The 15,718-nt window shown below is 57.0% G+C and overlaps 1 protein-coding gene across 3 annotated transcripts in view; it reads right to left on the bottom strand.

Annotated features, from left to right (window-relative positions):
• LOC147086680 (lysine-specific demethylase 5C-like) overlaps nt 1-15,718 on the bottom strand; it is a 72,524-nt gene that overhangs the window by 40,880 nt on the left and 15,926 nt on the right. For all 3 annotated transcript variants that reach the window (XM_085978818.1, XM_085978816.1, XM_085978815.1), the window contains 4 exons: nt 10,093-10,274; nt 7,439-7,601; nt 6,066-6,185; nt 1,064-1,258 (listed from right to left, as the gene is read on the bottom strand). In XM_085978818.1, the coding sequence (XP_085834944.1) occupies nt 1,064-1,258; nt 6,066-6,185; nt 7,439-7,601; nt 10,093-10,274 (660 nt within the window). The remainder of the gene's footprint in view (nt 1-1,063; nt 1,259-6,065; nt 6,186-7,438; nt 7,602-10,092; nt 10,275-15,718) is intronic.

Here is a 15,718-nt window from a genome sequence, read left to right on the forward strand (position 1 = left end):
GGGGTCCCGACCCCATCCCGCCTCCATGCCAGTTTCAAAGGAGGCGGGTACCCGCCCCGCACTGGGACCCGCCTACCCGAGGCGGGAAGGGATTAGTGCCAATTAACTGCCCGTTAACAGGCAGTTTTTAGCCTAATCCCTATTTTGAAGTTTGAAGTGTGGGATTCCCGATGGCTCCAAACCACGCCAAGTTAGAGGAGGCGGGCCGTCGGGTTGAAGGACGTGGAGGGGTCGAGATGTCGGTGTTCAGGTGAGTGATGTGTGCATGAGTGTAAAGGTAAGTATGTTTGGTGTGTCTAAAGTGTTTAAAGAAGTTTAAATGACCTTTTCACCCTTCCTTCCTTCAGGTCCCGGGAGTCCATCATCTCACCGGCACAGAAAGCAGAACGGCTGCGAAACTGTCAAAAGTGACAGCCTTCAGCTTTCTGTGGAGGAGAGATTTCTAACTGAGTCTGTGGAGAAGGACTCAGGTTAGAAGACTGTCAGTGTTTGACAGCTTCAAACAGCGGTTAAACGCTGATATTTCATCTGTCAAAACCTCTTGACAGATGAAATTTCAATCTGTGACGTCACCTGTTGCCGGGTGGCCCTTAATTGGCCTGCTGAGCCCGCTGGGCGGACTCAACAAGGTCAATCAAGGGAAAATCGCGTGGGTTGGCCACAACTCGATGGAGGTGGGACTACAACCCCGAAAGTTGTCGTCCTGCCTCCCACCCGACACCTGAATCAAAATCCTACCGAGGGTGCCTGTAATGGCGATCCTCCAGCACCTCCTCCAAGTGACTGGTCCCCCTGCACTACCCTAGGTGATGAGCAATTGGACCACAACAGGCAAAGGGGCAGCAAAACCAAGTGGGAGATCCTGTCGTCAAAGTCCACTCGCTGGTTTGTGATCTGAAGCTGGAACCCTCCGAACCTGCATGCCCAGGCCGACACTAGCTAACACTGACTGAGATGTGGGGGGCTGGGAATCTGCGACCATTCTGTTCTACAACTAGCTCCTTAGGGAAGCGACAGGACGGACTCACTGAACGCAGTGGATCTCTGCCCAATCCAGTCGTACCTTCTCCAGCAGAGCCTTCCTGAGCCGCCGCTCCTCCTGCACCATGATGAACATCTCCTTGTGCACCGCCGCCGCCAGGTTCAGGTCCAGCCTTTCCGAGCAGGCCGCCATCTTGCAGATCAGCTCCTCGTGCGAGAAGACGCAGTACCTCCGCAACCAGCGGTAGTGCTCGATACAGTGACGGCCCGCGGGCAGCTGCCGGGGTTAGAAGGAGACAACGGATCAATACCGAAACACAACAAAGGGGGCGTGCGTGAACGAGTGAGCCGGTGTGGGCGAGCGAGCCTGAGCGGGCGAGTGAACGAGCACGGGTGGGCGAGCGAGCCTGCGCGCCCGAGAGAGCGTGTGAACGAGCGCAGGTGGGCGAGCGAGCCTGTGAGCGCGAGCGGGTGAGCGAGCCGGTGTGGGCGAGGGAACAAGCCGGTGTGGGCGAGCGCGCCCAAGAGGGCGAGGGAACGAGCGGAGGTGGGCGAGTGAGTGCGATCGATCATGCGTGTGCAAGAGTGCCTGAGCACGTGTGCCTGTGTACAAGCATCATTGCTGCCCTGTTGGATTAAGCGGTCGATCAGATCACTGGGGTGGGATCTTGCTGTTGAATGGAGGAGCAGGCTCGAAGGGCCGAATGACCGACTCCTGCTCCTATTTTGCTGTGGCTGCTGCGGCTGGTAGATGACAACAGCCACCACAGCTCATTATGCACGGTCGTTCAGACCTATCCAAGAGGCTTGACAAGGCAGTATAGAACTGCGAGCCTGCTGAAGGCAGGAGGTGTGGAGCAGTGAGCGGGAGGTGCGGAGTTCGACCGTTGGAGACCATGGTGTGATGACACCACGGAGGAGACAGAGCCTGTAGGGCGAGGCACAGAGGATACAGGGAGGAGACAGAGCCTGTAGGGCGAGGTACAGAGGATACAGGGAGGAGACAGAGCCGGCAGGGCGAGGTACAAAGGATACAGGGAGGGGACAGAGCCTGTAGGGCGAGGTACAGAGGATACAGGGAGGAGACAGAGCCTGTAGGGCGAGGTACAGAGGATACAGGGAGGAGACAGAGCCTGTAGGGCGAGGTACAGAGGATACAGGGAGGAGACAGAGTCTGTAGGGCGAGGTACAGAGGATACAGGGAGGGGGGAGAGCATGTAGGGCGAGGTACAGAGGATACAGGGAGGAGACAGAGCCTGTAGGGCGAGGTACAGAGGATACAGGGAGGAGACAGAGTCTGTAGGGCGAGGTACAGAGGATACAGGGAGGGGACAGAGCCTGTAGGGCGAGGTACAGAGGATACAGGGAGGGGACAGAGCCTGTAGGGCGAGGTACAGAGGATACAGGGAGGAGGGAGAGCCTGTAGGGCGAGGTACAGAGGATACAGGGAGGAGACAGAGCCTGTAGGGCGAGGTACAGAGGATACAGTGAGGGGGGGGGGGGGGGGGAGAGCCTGTAGGGCGAGGTACAGAGGATACAGGGAGGAGGGAGAGCCTGTAGGGCGAGGTACAGAGGATACAGGGAGGAGGGAGAGCCTGTAGGGCGAGGTACAGAGGATACAGGGAGGGGACAGAGCCTGTAGGGCGAGGTACAGAGGATACAGGGAGGGGGGAGAGCCTGTAGGGCGAGGTACAGAGGATACAGGGAGAAGACAGAGCCTGTAGGGCGAGGTACAGAGGATACAGCGAGGAGACAGAGCCTGTAGGGCGAGGTACAGAGGATACAGGGAGGAGACAGAGCCTGTAGGGCGAGGTACAGAGGATACAGCGAGGAGACAGAGCCTGTAGGGCGAGGTACAGAGGATACAGGGAGGAGACAGAGCCTGTAGGGCGAGGTACAGGGGATACAGGGAGGGGGGGGGGGAGAGCCTGTAGGGCGAGGTACAGGGGATACAGGGAGGGGGACAGAGTCTGTAGGGCGAGGTACAGAGGATACAGGGAGGAGACAGAGCCTGTAGGGCGAGGTACAGAGGATACAGGGAGGAGACAGAGCCTGTAGGGCGAGGTACAGAGGATACAGGGAGGGGGGAGAGCCTGTAGGGCGAGGTACAGAGGATACAGGGAGGAGACAGAGCCTGTAGGGCGAGGTACAGAGGATACAGGGAGGGGGGAGAGCCTGTCGGGCGAGGTACAGAGGATACAGGGAGGGGGGAGAGCCTGTAGGGCGAGGTACAGAGGATACAGGGAGGAGACAGAGCCTGTAGGGCGAGGTACAGAGGATACAGGGAGGGGACAGAGCCTGTAGGGCGAGGTACAGAGGATACAGGGAGGAGACAGAGCCTGTAGGGCGAGGTACAGAGGATACAGGGAGGAGACAGAGCCTGTAGGGCGAGGTACAGAGGATACAGGGAGGAGACAGAGCCTGTAGGGCGAGGTACAGAGGATACAGGGAGGAGACAGAGCGTGTAGGGCGAGGTACAGAGGATACAGGGAGGGGACAGAGCCTGTAGGGCGAGGTACAGAGGATACAGGGAGGAGACAGAGCCTGTAGGGCGAGGTACAGAGGATACAGGGAGGGGGGAGAGCCTGTAGGGCGAGGTACAGAGGATACAGGGAGGAGACAGAGCCTGTAGGGCGAGGTACAGAGGATACAGGGAGGAGACAGAGCCTGTAGGGCGAGGTACAGAGGATACAGGGAGGGGACAGAGCCTGTAGGGCGAGGTACAGAGGATACAGGGAGGAGACAGAGCCTGTAGGGCGAGGTACAGAGGATACAGGGAGGAGACAGAGCCTGTAGGGCGAGGTACAGAGGATACAGGGAGGGGGGAGAGCCTGTAGGGCGAGGTACAGAGGATACAGAGCCTGTAGGGCGAGGTACAGAGGATACAGGGAGGAGACAGAGCCTGTAGGGCGAGGTACAGAGGATACAGGGAGGAGACAGAGCCTGTAGGGCGAGGTACAGAGGATACAGGGAGGGGGGAGAGCCTGTAGGGCGAGGTACAGAGGATACAGGGAAGGGGGAGAGCCTGCAGGGCGAGGTACAGAGGATACAGGGAGGAGACAGAGCCTGTAGGGCGAGGTACAGAGGATACAGGGAGGGGACAGAGCCTGTAGGGCGAGGTACAGAGGATACAGGGAGGAGACAGAGCCTGTAGGGCGAGGTACAGAGGATACAGGGAGGAGACAGAGCCTGTAGGGCGAGGTACAGAGGATACAGGGAGGAGACAGAGCCTGTAGGGCGAGGTACAGAGGATACAGGGAGGAGACAGAGCCTGTAGGGCGAGGTACAGAGGATACAGGGAGGAGACAGAGCCTGTAGGGCGAGGTACAGAGGATACAGGGAGGGGACAGAGCCTGCAGGGCAAGGTACAGAGGATGCAGGGAGGGGGGAGAGCCTGTAGGGCGAGGTACAGAGGATACAGGGAGGAGACAGAGCCTGTAGGGCGAGGTACAGAGGATACAGGGAGGGGGGAGAGCCTGTAGGGCGAGGTACAGGGGATACAGGGAGGAGACAGAGCCTGTAGGGCGAGGTACAGAGGATACAGGGAGGGGACAGAGCCTGTAGGGCGAGGTACAGAGGATACAGGGAGGGGGGGGAGAGCCTGTAGGGCGAGGTACAGAGGATACAGGGAGGGGGGAGAGCCTGTAGGGCGAGGTACAGAGGATACAGGGAGGAGACAGAGCCTGTTGGGCGAGGTACAGAATTCACTAAATGCCAGTGGACAGGTACACAAAAAATAATTCAAACGGCGAATGGAACTTGGCCTTTACCTCAAGGGGGATTGAAGTTTATAAAAAGCTCTTGACAGACCCCATCCGGAGTAACTGGGTTCAGTTCCGGGCCCCGCACCTCAGGAAAGATATCTCGGCCTCGGAGAGGGGGGGGGGGAGCACAGATTCACCAGACTGATACCGGGGCTAAAAGGGTTAAGCTCCGAGGACAGGTTGCACAGACTGGGCTTGTGTTCCCTCGAGTGTAGAAGATTAAGGGGGTGATCTGATCGAGGTGTTTGAGATGATTAAAGGATCCGATCGGGTCGATCGAGAGAGAAACTATTTCCTCTGGTGGGGGGAGTCCAGAACCTTCAAATTAGAGCCAGGCCGTTCAGGGGTGATGTCAGGAAGCACATCTTCACACAAAGGGTGGTGGAAATCGGGAACTCTCTCCCCCAAAGAGCTGTCGAGGCTGGAGGTCAACTGAAAATGTCAAGACTGAGATCGATAGATGCTTGTTGGGCAAGGGGAATTAAGGGTTACAGAACCAAGGCGGGTCGATGGAGTTGTGCTACAGATCAGCCATGATCTAATGGAATGGGGGAACAGGTTGGCGGGGCTGAATGGTCTCCTCCTGTTCCTAATGTAACAGGCTCGAGGGGCTGAACGGTCTCCTCCTGTTCCTAATGTAACAGGCTCGAGGGGCTGAACGGTCTCCTCCTGTTCCTGATGTAACAGGCTCGAGGGGCTGAATGGCCTCCTCCTGTTCCTAATGTAACAGGCTCGAGGGGCTGAACGGCCTCCTCCTGTTCCTAATGTAACAGGCTCGAGGGGCTGAACGTCCTCCTCCTGTTCCTGTGTAACAGGCTCGAGGGGCTGAACGGCCTCCTCCTGTTCCTAATGTAACAGGCTCGAGGGGCTGAACGGCCTCCTCCTGTTCCTGTGTAACAGGCTCGAGGGGCTGAACGGCCTCCTCCTGTTCCTGTGTAACAGGCTCGAGGGGCTGAACGGCCTCCTCCTGTTCCTGTGTAACAGGCTCGAGGGGCTGAACGGCCTCTTCCTGTTCCTAATGTAACAGGCTCGAGGGGCTGAACGTCCTCCTCCTGTTCCTGTGTAACAGGCTCGAGGGGCTGAACGGCCTCCTCCTGTTCCTGCGTAACAGGCTCGAGGGGCTGAACGGCCTCCTCCTGTTCCTAATGTAACAGGCTCGAGGGGCTGAAAGGTAGGAGGAGGCCAAAGTTATTTGGAGCTCTGGAGGAACGAGAAGGGGAAATTCAGAGGATCAGGGACTGCAATGCGGTCAGCTAACACGGTTCCTATTGTACAGTGGAATCAGTTAATGTACTCGGGAACAGACTCCAGCTACTGTACCCAGTCTGCCGTGCAGAAATTCACAGCTTCGGCGAAGTTGTAGCCTTGGTTGAAACCGCTGTGGTAGGCCCGGGGGAAGGTGATGACGAACTCCCCTGCGCACTGGTTAGTCCTCACCACCTGAAAGGAACCAACAAACATACAAAACTTGCTTCAAATCCAGAGACACGGACGGCGAGCGCTCGTGCTGATCACGGAAAGGAGAAGGAAACATCGAGTGCTAATCACAGGGCAGATGATGGAGTAAAGCTCCCTCTACACTGTCCCATCAAACACTCCCAGGGCAAGTACAGCACGGGTTAGGTACAGAGTAAAGCTCCCTCTACACTGTCTCATCAAACACTCCCAGGGCAGGTACAGCACGGGGTTAGATACAGAGTAAAGCTCCCTCTTCACTGTCCCATCAAACACTCCCAGGGCAGGTACAGCACGGGGTTAGATACAGAGTAAAGCTCCCTCTTCACTGTCCCATCAAACAATCCCAGGGCAGGTACAGCACGGGTTAGATACAGAGTAAAGCTCCCTCTACACTGTCCCATCAAACACTCCCAGGGCAGGTACAGCACGGGTTAGATACAGAGTAAAGCTCCCTCTACACTGTCCCATCAAACACTCCCAGGGCAGGTACAGCACGGGGTTAGATACAGAGTAAAGCTCACTCACTGTCTCATCAAACACTCCCAGGGCAGGTACAGTACGGGTTAGATACAGAGTAAAGCTCCCTCTACACTGTCTCCATCAAACACTCCCAGGGCAGGTACAGCACGGGTTAGATACAGAGTAAAGCTCCCTCTACACTGTCCCATCAAACACTCCCAGGGCAGGTACAACACGGGTTAGATACAGAGTAAAGCTCCCTCTACACTGTCCCATCAAACACTCCCAGGGCAGGTACAGCACGGGTTAGATACAGAGTAAAGCTCCCTCTACACTGTCCCATCAAACACTCCCAGGGCAGGTACAGCACGGGTTAGATACAGAGTAAAGCTCCCTCTACACTGTCCCATCAAGCACACCCAGGGCTGGAACAGCACAGGTTAGATACAGAGTAAAGCTCCCTCTGCACTGTCCCATCAAACATGCCCAGGGCAGGTACAGCCCGGGTTAGAGGGATCGCAGCTCTGATTACGATGCAGAGACCCCTGCTGAAGAGTTGACGGATGCAGAGATTGAGCAAGAACACGATTGGTCTTGGCAGCAACATCAGTCACTGCTGAACAGCTGGCCCCGTTTCTCCGGCACCCAGACTCGCCATGGGTGTGGGGGTGTAGGGAAAGGGCGGATCGACATGCGTGGAGCCGTATAACCCGGCCTTGGCGGCGAGCGGATAGTAAAGGGAGAGCGATTTGAAGGTTGGCGAGACATATACTTACAGGTACTCCGTGCGACATCAGGATGTTGGGGTTCATGATGGTGACGAGCTGGTGGAGGAGGTCAGGCTGGCTCTCGAAGAGCTCCGGTGTCAGCTTCTTCATCACCGCCTCCAGCTGCTCGGCCGCGTACGAGGGAACGCCGTACCAGGTCTTGGGTTCTCCCCTGTGGAAAAGATCGGATATAGGAGGAGGATGGTGAGGAATACTGGCACTGAACCACCCATTGTACAGCCCCCCACCCCCCACCAATGCAGGCCCGGTACCTCCTCTCCGAGCCCTCCACAACTTCCATTTTACTTCTGCTAGTATTTTATAAAGAAGATTACATCGAACGTACAGCACAGAAACCGGACGTTCGGCCCCTCTGGTCCGTACCGGTGTTTCTGCTCCACACCAGCCTCCTCCCGCCCCTCTTCATCTCACCCCATCACCAACTCCTTCTATTCCTTTCTCCCTCGTGTGTTTATCCAGCCCCTTAAAGGCATCTGTGCTATTCACCTCGACCACTCCCTGTGGTAGCGAGTTCCACATTCTCACCACTCTCTGGGTGAAGAAGTTTCTCCTGAATTCCCCATTGGATTTATTAGTGACTCTCTTATATTGACGGCCCCTAGTTCTGGTCTCCCCCACAAGTGGAACCATCTTCTCTACGTCTAACCTATCGAACCCCTTAAATAAATTTAAAGACCTCTGTCAGGTCACCCCTCAGCCTTCTCTTTTCTAGAGAAAAGAACCCCAGCCTGTTCCGCCTTTCCTGATACTTATAACCTCGCAGTTCTGGTCTCATGCTTGTAAATCTGTGTCCACTGGTTACCAACCCTCCTGCCAGTGCCTCTATATCCTTTATAATACGGAGACCAGAACTGTGCACAGTGCTCCAAGTGTGGTCTATCCAAGGTATATGGAGACCAGAACTGTGCACAGTGCTCCAAGTGTGGTCTATCCAAGGTATATGGAGACCAGAACTGTGCACAGTGCTCCAAGTGTGGTCTAACCAAGGTATATGGAGACCAGAACTGTGCACGGTGCTCCAAGTGTGGTCTAACCAAGGTATATGGAGACCAGAACTGTGCACAGTGCTCCAAGTGCGGTCTAACCAGGGTATACAGAGACCAGAACTGTGCAGTGCTCCAAGTGTGGTCTAACCCAGGTATATGGAGACCAGAACTGAGCACAGTGCTCCAAGTGTGGTCTAACCGAGGTATACAGAGACCAGAACTGTGCACAGTGCTCCAAGTGTGGTCTAACCAAGGTATATGGAGACCAGAACTGTGCAGTGCTCCAAGTGTGGTCTAACCCAGGTATATGGAGACCAGAACTGAGCACAGTGCTCCAAGTGTGGTCTAACCAAGGTATACGGAGACCAGAACTGAGCACAGTGCTCCAAGTGTGGTCTAACCAAGGTATACAGAGACCAGAACTGTGCACAGTGCTCCAAGTGCGGTCTAACCAAGGTATACAGAGACCAGAACTGTGCACAGTGCTCCAAGTGCGGTCTAACCAAGGTATATGGAGACCAGAACTGTGCAGTGCTCCAAGTGTGGTCTAACCCAGGTATATGGAGACCAGAACTGAGCACAGTGCTCCAAGTGCGGTCTAACCAGGGTATACAGAGACCAGAACTGTGCAGTGCTCCAAGTGTGGCCTAACCAAGGTATACGGAGACCAGAACTGAGCACAGTGCTCCAAGTGCGGTCTAACCAGGGTATACAGAGACCAGAACTGTGCAGTGCTCCAAGTGTGGCCTAACCAAGGTATACGGAGACCAGAACTGAGCACAGTGCTCCAAGTGCGGTCTAACCAGGGTATACAGAGACCAGAACTGTGCAGTGCTCCAAGTGTGGTCTAACCAAGGTATATGGAGACCAGAACTGTGCACAGTGCTCCAAGTGCGGTCTAACCAAGGTATACAGAGACCAGAACTGTGCACAGTGCTCCAAGTGCGGTCTAACCAAGGTATACAGAGACCAGAACTGTGCACAGTGCTCCAAGTGCGGTCTAACCAAGGTATACAGAGACCAGAACTGTGCACAGTGCTCCAAGTGCGGTCTAACCAAGGTATATGGAGACCAGAACTGTGCACAGTGCTCCAAGTGCGGTCTAACCAAGGTATATGGAGACCAGAACTGTGCACAGTGCTCCAAGTGTGGTCTAACCAAGGTATATGGAGACCAGAACTGTGCACAGTGCTCCAAGTGTGGTCTAACCAAGGTATATGGAGACCAGAACTGTGCACAGTGCTCCAAGTGTGGTCTAACCAAGGTATATGGAGACCAGAACTGTGCACAGTGCTCCAAGTGCGGTCTAACCAAGGTATACAGAGACCAGAACTGTGCACAGTGCTCCAAGTGTGGTCTATCCAAGGTATATGGAGACCAGAACTGTGCGCAGTGCTCCAAGTGTGGTCTAACCAAGGTATATGGAGACCAGAACTGTGCACAGTGCTCCAAGTGCGGTCTAACCAAGGTATATGGAGACCAGAACTGTGCACAGTGCTCCAAGTGTGGTCTAACCAAGGTATACAGAGACCAGAACTGTGCGCAGTGCTCCAAGTGCGGTCTAACCAAGGTTCGATACAAGTCGAACACAACTCGTCAGCATCAGTGCAGCGAGGCTCTGTGCGAAGGCCGAGCCTTCTTCTGGCCGGGACTCACCAGTGAAGGTAGTTGATGGAGTAGCTCCAGTGATCCTCGATGTGCCAGCAGAAGGCAGCGAAGCACATGCCCACGTACAGCCATGGGACCTTCATCCCGGAGATGTCGGCGTTAATATGGCACAGGATTGACTGGTCCAGCACAGGCATCACGTTCAGGTTCCAGCCGCAGCCAGTGTACTGCTGTAGAAGCGTGGAAACAGAAATAAACTGGGGTTACTTGCCGAAATGAGGCCGAGTAGACATAGGTTCATTCAATCAATTATATTATCACCGAGAAACATTAAATACTTTAAAAATTTATGATAAAATGGTCCAAGCAATCCATTGTTCAATTGGTGAAAGTAGTGTGTATTGTCTGGTGGTGGGAGCAAAGCCAACAGCAACATTCAAAAGAGAGTTGGATAAATACTTCACAGAATCCATGAAATTTACAGCACAGAAGGAGGCCATTCGGCCCCTCGTGTCCGTGCCGGCCGACAAAGAGCTCTCCGGCCTAATCCCACTGTCCAGCTCTCGGTCCGTAGCCCTGTGGGTTACGGTGCTTCGAGTGCGTATCCAAGTACTTTTTAAATGTGGTGAGGGTTTCTGCCTCGACCACCCTTTCAGGCAGTGAGTTCCAGACCCCCCACCACCCTCTGGGTGAAGAAAGTTCTCCTCAACTCCCCTCTAATCCTTCTCCCAATGACTTTAAATCTCTGCCCCCTGGTTATTGACCCCTCTGCTCAGGGAAATAGGTCCTTCCTATCCACTCTATCCAGGGCCCCTCATCATTTTATACACCTCGATTAAATCTCCCCTCAGCCTCCTCTGTTCCAGAGAAAACAACCACAGCCTCTTCGATCTTTCCTCGTCACTAAAGCTGGAAGGGGAAAATTTTTGCAGGGGCTGTGGGGAAAGACTACAGGGAGTGGGACTAACGAGATAGCTCTTCCAAAGTGCCGGCATGGGCACGATAGGCCGAATGGCCTAGTTCTGTGCTGTATCATTGTACGAGGCACTGGTTTAAGTTCCAGGTCTGCACTGAGCTCAGCCAGCAGGGGCAACCGCGGCACTCAGCACCCCGAGGCTAGGGATTTTTAGAAGAGGCTCTTGAATGTTACCCAGTGATCACTCCTGTGATGTAGGAGGAGAACAGGAAGGGACTCAGCTTTCATGTCCTCACTGTTAAGCAGTCTGTCAACACTCACTGTCCTCTCTCCCTACGCCTCAGCACTGGGAGCTGCCTAGCCCCTGTGCTCTGGAATCCCCTTCCTGAGCCTCACCTCCTGTATGATCCTCCTTAAAACCCAGCAAGTTCCTGGTCACCCCTCCCAATATCTCCCCACATATTGATGGGTCAGCCGTGGCTCAATGGGGCTCACTCTCGCCTCCAAGTTAGAAGGTTGTGGGTTCGAGCCCATACAGAGGGAGCGCCGCGCTGTCGGAGGGGCGGTCCCGAGGGAGCGCCGCGCTGTCGGAGGGGCGGTCCCGAGGGAGCGCCGCGCTGTCGGAGGGGCGGTCCCGAGGGAGCGCCGCGCTGTCGGAGGGGCGGTCCCGAGGGAGCGCCGCGCTGTCGGAGGGGCGGTCCCGAGGGAGCGCCGCGCTGTCGGAGGGGCGGTCCCGAGGGAGCGCCGCGCTGTCGGAGGGGCGGTCCCGAGGGAGCGCCGCGCTGTCGGAGGGGCGGTCCCGAGGGAGCGCCGCGCTGTCGGAGGGGCGGTCCCGAGGGAGCGCCGCGCTGTCGGAGGGGCGGTCCCGAGGGAGCGCCGCGCTGTCGGAGGGGCGGTCCCGAGGGAGCGCCGCGCTGTCGGAGGGGCGGTCCCGAGGGAGCGCCGCGCTGTCGGAGGGGCGGTCCCGAGGGAGCGCCGCGCTGTCGGAGGGGCGGCCCCGAGGGAGCGCCGCGCTGTCGGAGGGGCGGCCCCGAGGGAGCGCCGCGCTGTCGGAGGGGCGGCCCCGAGGGAGCGCCGCGCTGTCGGAGGGGCGGCCCCGAGGGAGCGCCGCGCTGTCGGAGGGGCGGCCCCGAGGGAGCGCCGCGCTGTCGGAGGGGCGGCCCCGAGGGAGCGCCGCGCTGTCGGAGGGGCGGCCCCGAGGGAGCGCCGCGCTGTCGGAGGGGCGGCCCCGAGGGAGCGCCGCGCTGTCGGAGGGGCGGCCCCGAGGGAGCGCCGCGCTGTCGGAGGGGCGGCCCCGAGGGAGCGCCGCGCTGTCGGAGGGGCGGCCCCGAGGGAGCGCCGCGCTGTCGGAGGGGCGGCCCCGAGGGAGCGCCGCGCGGTCGGAGGGGCGGCCCCGAGGGAGCGCCGCACGGTCGGAGGGGCGGCCCCGAGGGAGCGCCGCACGGTCGGAGGGGCGGCCCCGAGGGAGCGCCGCACGGTCGGAGGGGCGGCCCCGAGGGAGCGCCGCACGGTCGGAGGGGCGGCCCCGAGGGAGCGCCGCACGGTCGGAGGGGCGGCACCGAGGGAGCGCCGCACGGTCGGTACCGAGGGAGCGCCGCACGGTCGGAGGGGCGGTACCGAGGGAGCGCCGCACTGTCGGAGGGGCGGTACCGAGGGAGCGCCGCACGGTCGGAGGGGCGGTACCGAGGGAGCGCCGCACTGTCGGAGGGGCGGTACCGAGGGAGCGCCGCACTGTCGGAGGGGCGGTACCGAGGGAGCGCCGCACTGTCGGAGGGGCGGTACCGAGGGAGCGCCGCACTGTCGGAGGGGCGGTACCGAGGGAGCGCCGCACTGTCGGAGGGGCGGTACCGAGGGAGCGCCGCACTGTCGGAGGGGCGGTACCGAGGGAGCGCCGCACTGTCGGAGGGGCGTTACTGAGGGAGCGCCGCACTGTCGGAGGTGCCATCTTTTGGATGGGACGTTAAACCGAGGCCCCGTCTGCTCTCTCAGGTGGACGTAAAAGATCCCATGGCACTATTTCAAAAAAGGAGGGAGTTCTCCCCGATGTCCTGGCCAATATTTATCCCTCAACCAACATCATTAAAGCAGGTTATCTGGTCATTATCACAAATTGAGGCCGCGTTTCCTACATTACAACAGCGACTGCACTCCAGAAAAGTACTTCATTGGCTGTAAAGCGCTTTGAGACGTCTGGTGGTCATGAAAGGCGCGATATAAATGCAAGTCATTCAATCTTCCTGAAGCAGGGTGACCGTTCCTCGCACGAAGCACCTCCAATCTACCCGGCCTACAGGCTCCACCCCGCTTCCCTGAACCCCCTTCAAAACTCCGCAGAAACTTCCTCGGCAGCCCCGTCCCCCACAAAGTCAGCAAGGAAGAGGGCAAGAGCAAGAGAAACAGCGAGGATAGGAGAGAGAGAGAGAAAAAAACCGAGAGAATGGATCGAGGTTCAGGACATCAGTGATGTGGAGAGACTGGAGAAGCTGGGGTTGTTCTCCTTAGAGCAGAGAAGGTTAAGGGGAGATTGACCAGAATGGTACCAGGGATGAGGGACTTCAGTGATCTGGAGAGACTGGAGAAGCTGGGATTGTTCTCCTTAGAGCAGAGAAGGTTAAGGGGAGATTGACCAGAATGGTACCACGGATGAGGGACTTCAGTGATCTGGAGAGACTGGAGAAGCTGGGATTGTTCTCCTTAGAGCAGAGAAGGTTAAGGGGAGATTGACCAGAATGGTACCAGGGATGAGGGACTTCAGTGATGTGGAGAGACTGGAGAAGCTGGGATTGTTCTCCTTAGAGCAGAGAAGGTTAAGGGGAGATTGACCAGAATGGTACCGGGGATGAGGGGCTTCAGTGATGTGGAGACTGGAGAAGCTGGGGTTGTTCTCCTTAGAGCAGAGAAGGTTAAGGGGAGATTTAATAGAGGTGTTCAAAATCATGAAAGGGTTTTGATGGAGTAAATAAGGAGAAACTGTTTCCAGTGGCAGGAGGGTCGGTAACCAGAGGACACAGATTGAAGAGAATTGGTAAAAGAATCAGAGGGGGCGGGAGGTGAAGAGAGAGAGCCAGAGAAAGAAAGACTCAGTCTCTCTCTGTCTGTCTGTCTCTTTCGGATGAGACGTTAAACCGAGGCCCCGTCTGCCCTCTCGGGTGGACGTAAAAGACCCCGCGGCCACTATTTCAAGGAAGAGCAGATTATCTGCTCATTGGCTGTTTGTGGGAGCTTGCTGTGCGCAAATTGGCTGCCGCGTTTCCTACATTGCGACAGTGACCACACTTCAAAAAGCAACTGACGGGCTGCGAGGCGCTTTGCGACGTGCAGAGGTGGTGAAAGGCGCTGGAGAAAAGGAACTTCCTTCTCACAAGGGACTGGGTAGTTGATCCAGGCAAACTGTTCACTGAGGTGAAGGATTCCAATCCCAGAGTTTGAAAATATTAAGATAGAGGTGGTTAAGAGTAAGGAAGGGTTTTTTGTTTCTTTCATTCATTCCTGCGACGTGGGTGTCGCTGGGAAGGCCCAGCATTTATTGCCCATCACTAGTCGCCCTTGAGAAGGTGGTGGTGAGCCGCCTTCTTGAACAGCTGCAGTCCCGTGCGGTGAAGGTGCTCCCACCAGCGCTGTTAGGGAGGGAGAGTTCCGGGATTTTGACCCAGCGACGATGAAGGATCGGCAATATATTTCCAAGTCAGGATGGTGTGTGTGACTTGGAGGGGGAACTTGGAGGTGGGTGGTGTTCCCATGCGCCTGCTGCCCTTGTCCTTCTAGGTGGAGGAGGTTGCGGGTTTGGGAGGTGCTGCCGAAGAAGCCTTGGCGAGTTGCTGCAGTGCATCTTGTAGATGGTCCACACTGCAGCCACGGTGCGCCGGTGGTGGAGGGAGTGAATGTTTAAGGTGGTGGACGGGGGGTGACGATCAAGCGGGCTGCTTTGTCCTGGATGGTGTCGAGCTTCTGGGGTGTTGTTGGAGCTGCACTCATCCAGGCAAGTGGAGAGTATTCCATCACACTCCTGACTTGTGCCTTGTAGATGGTGGAAAAGGCTTTGGGGAGTCGGGAGGTGAGACACTCGCCGCAGAATACCCAGCCTCTGACCTGCTCTTGTTGCCACAGTGTACCCGAAAGGGTCACAAAAAGGTTCACAGAAATCACAGAATCACAGAAACCCCACAGTGCAGATAGAGGCCATTTCGGCCCATCGAGCCTGCACCGACACATATCCCACCCGATCCCTGTAACCCCACGTATTTAATCCCCCTAACACTAAGGGTCAATTTATTCATAGCCAATCAACCTAACCCGCACATCTTTGGACTGTGGGAGGAAACCGGAGCACCCGGAGAAAAACCCACGCAAACACGGGGAGAATGTGCAAAACTCCACACAGACAAGTCGCCCGAGGCCGGATTCGAACCCGGGGTCTCTGGCGCTGTGAGGCAACAGTGCTAACCACTATGCCACCGGTGCTGTGGAATAATCTACCAGGGAAGGATGCTGAAGCACAATTGGGTGCAGCTGGCTGCTGCGGCACAGGCACGACGGGCCGATTGGCCTCCTTTCTGTGCTGCATCATTCTACGTTTCTGCAGAACGAATTGTAGTGCGGGATTGCACTAGCCGTCCATTGGCTCCAATGAGTTTTTGGGTTGCGAATTATGTTGTCGCGTCTCGGAACGTGCCCACCTCCGCCAGACTCCCGACCTTCGCCTATTCCAAAGCCACCCCCCGCCCCCCCCCCTTTACAGCTGCCATCTTCGACTATCGC

The sequence above is a fragment of the Somniosus microcephalus genome, unplaced genomic scaffold (genome assembly GCF_052327205.1).
Source record: "Somniosus microcephalus isolate GS21.2 unplaced genomic scaffold, FLI_Smic_1.0 unresolved_chr7, whole genome shotgun sequence".
Taxonomy (NCBI): domain Eukaryota; kingdom Metazoa; phylum Chordata; class Chondrichthyes; order Squaliformes; family Somniosidae; genus Somniosus; species Somniosus microcephalus.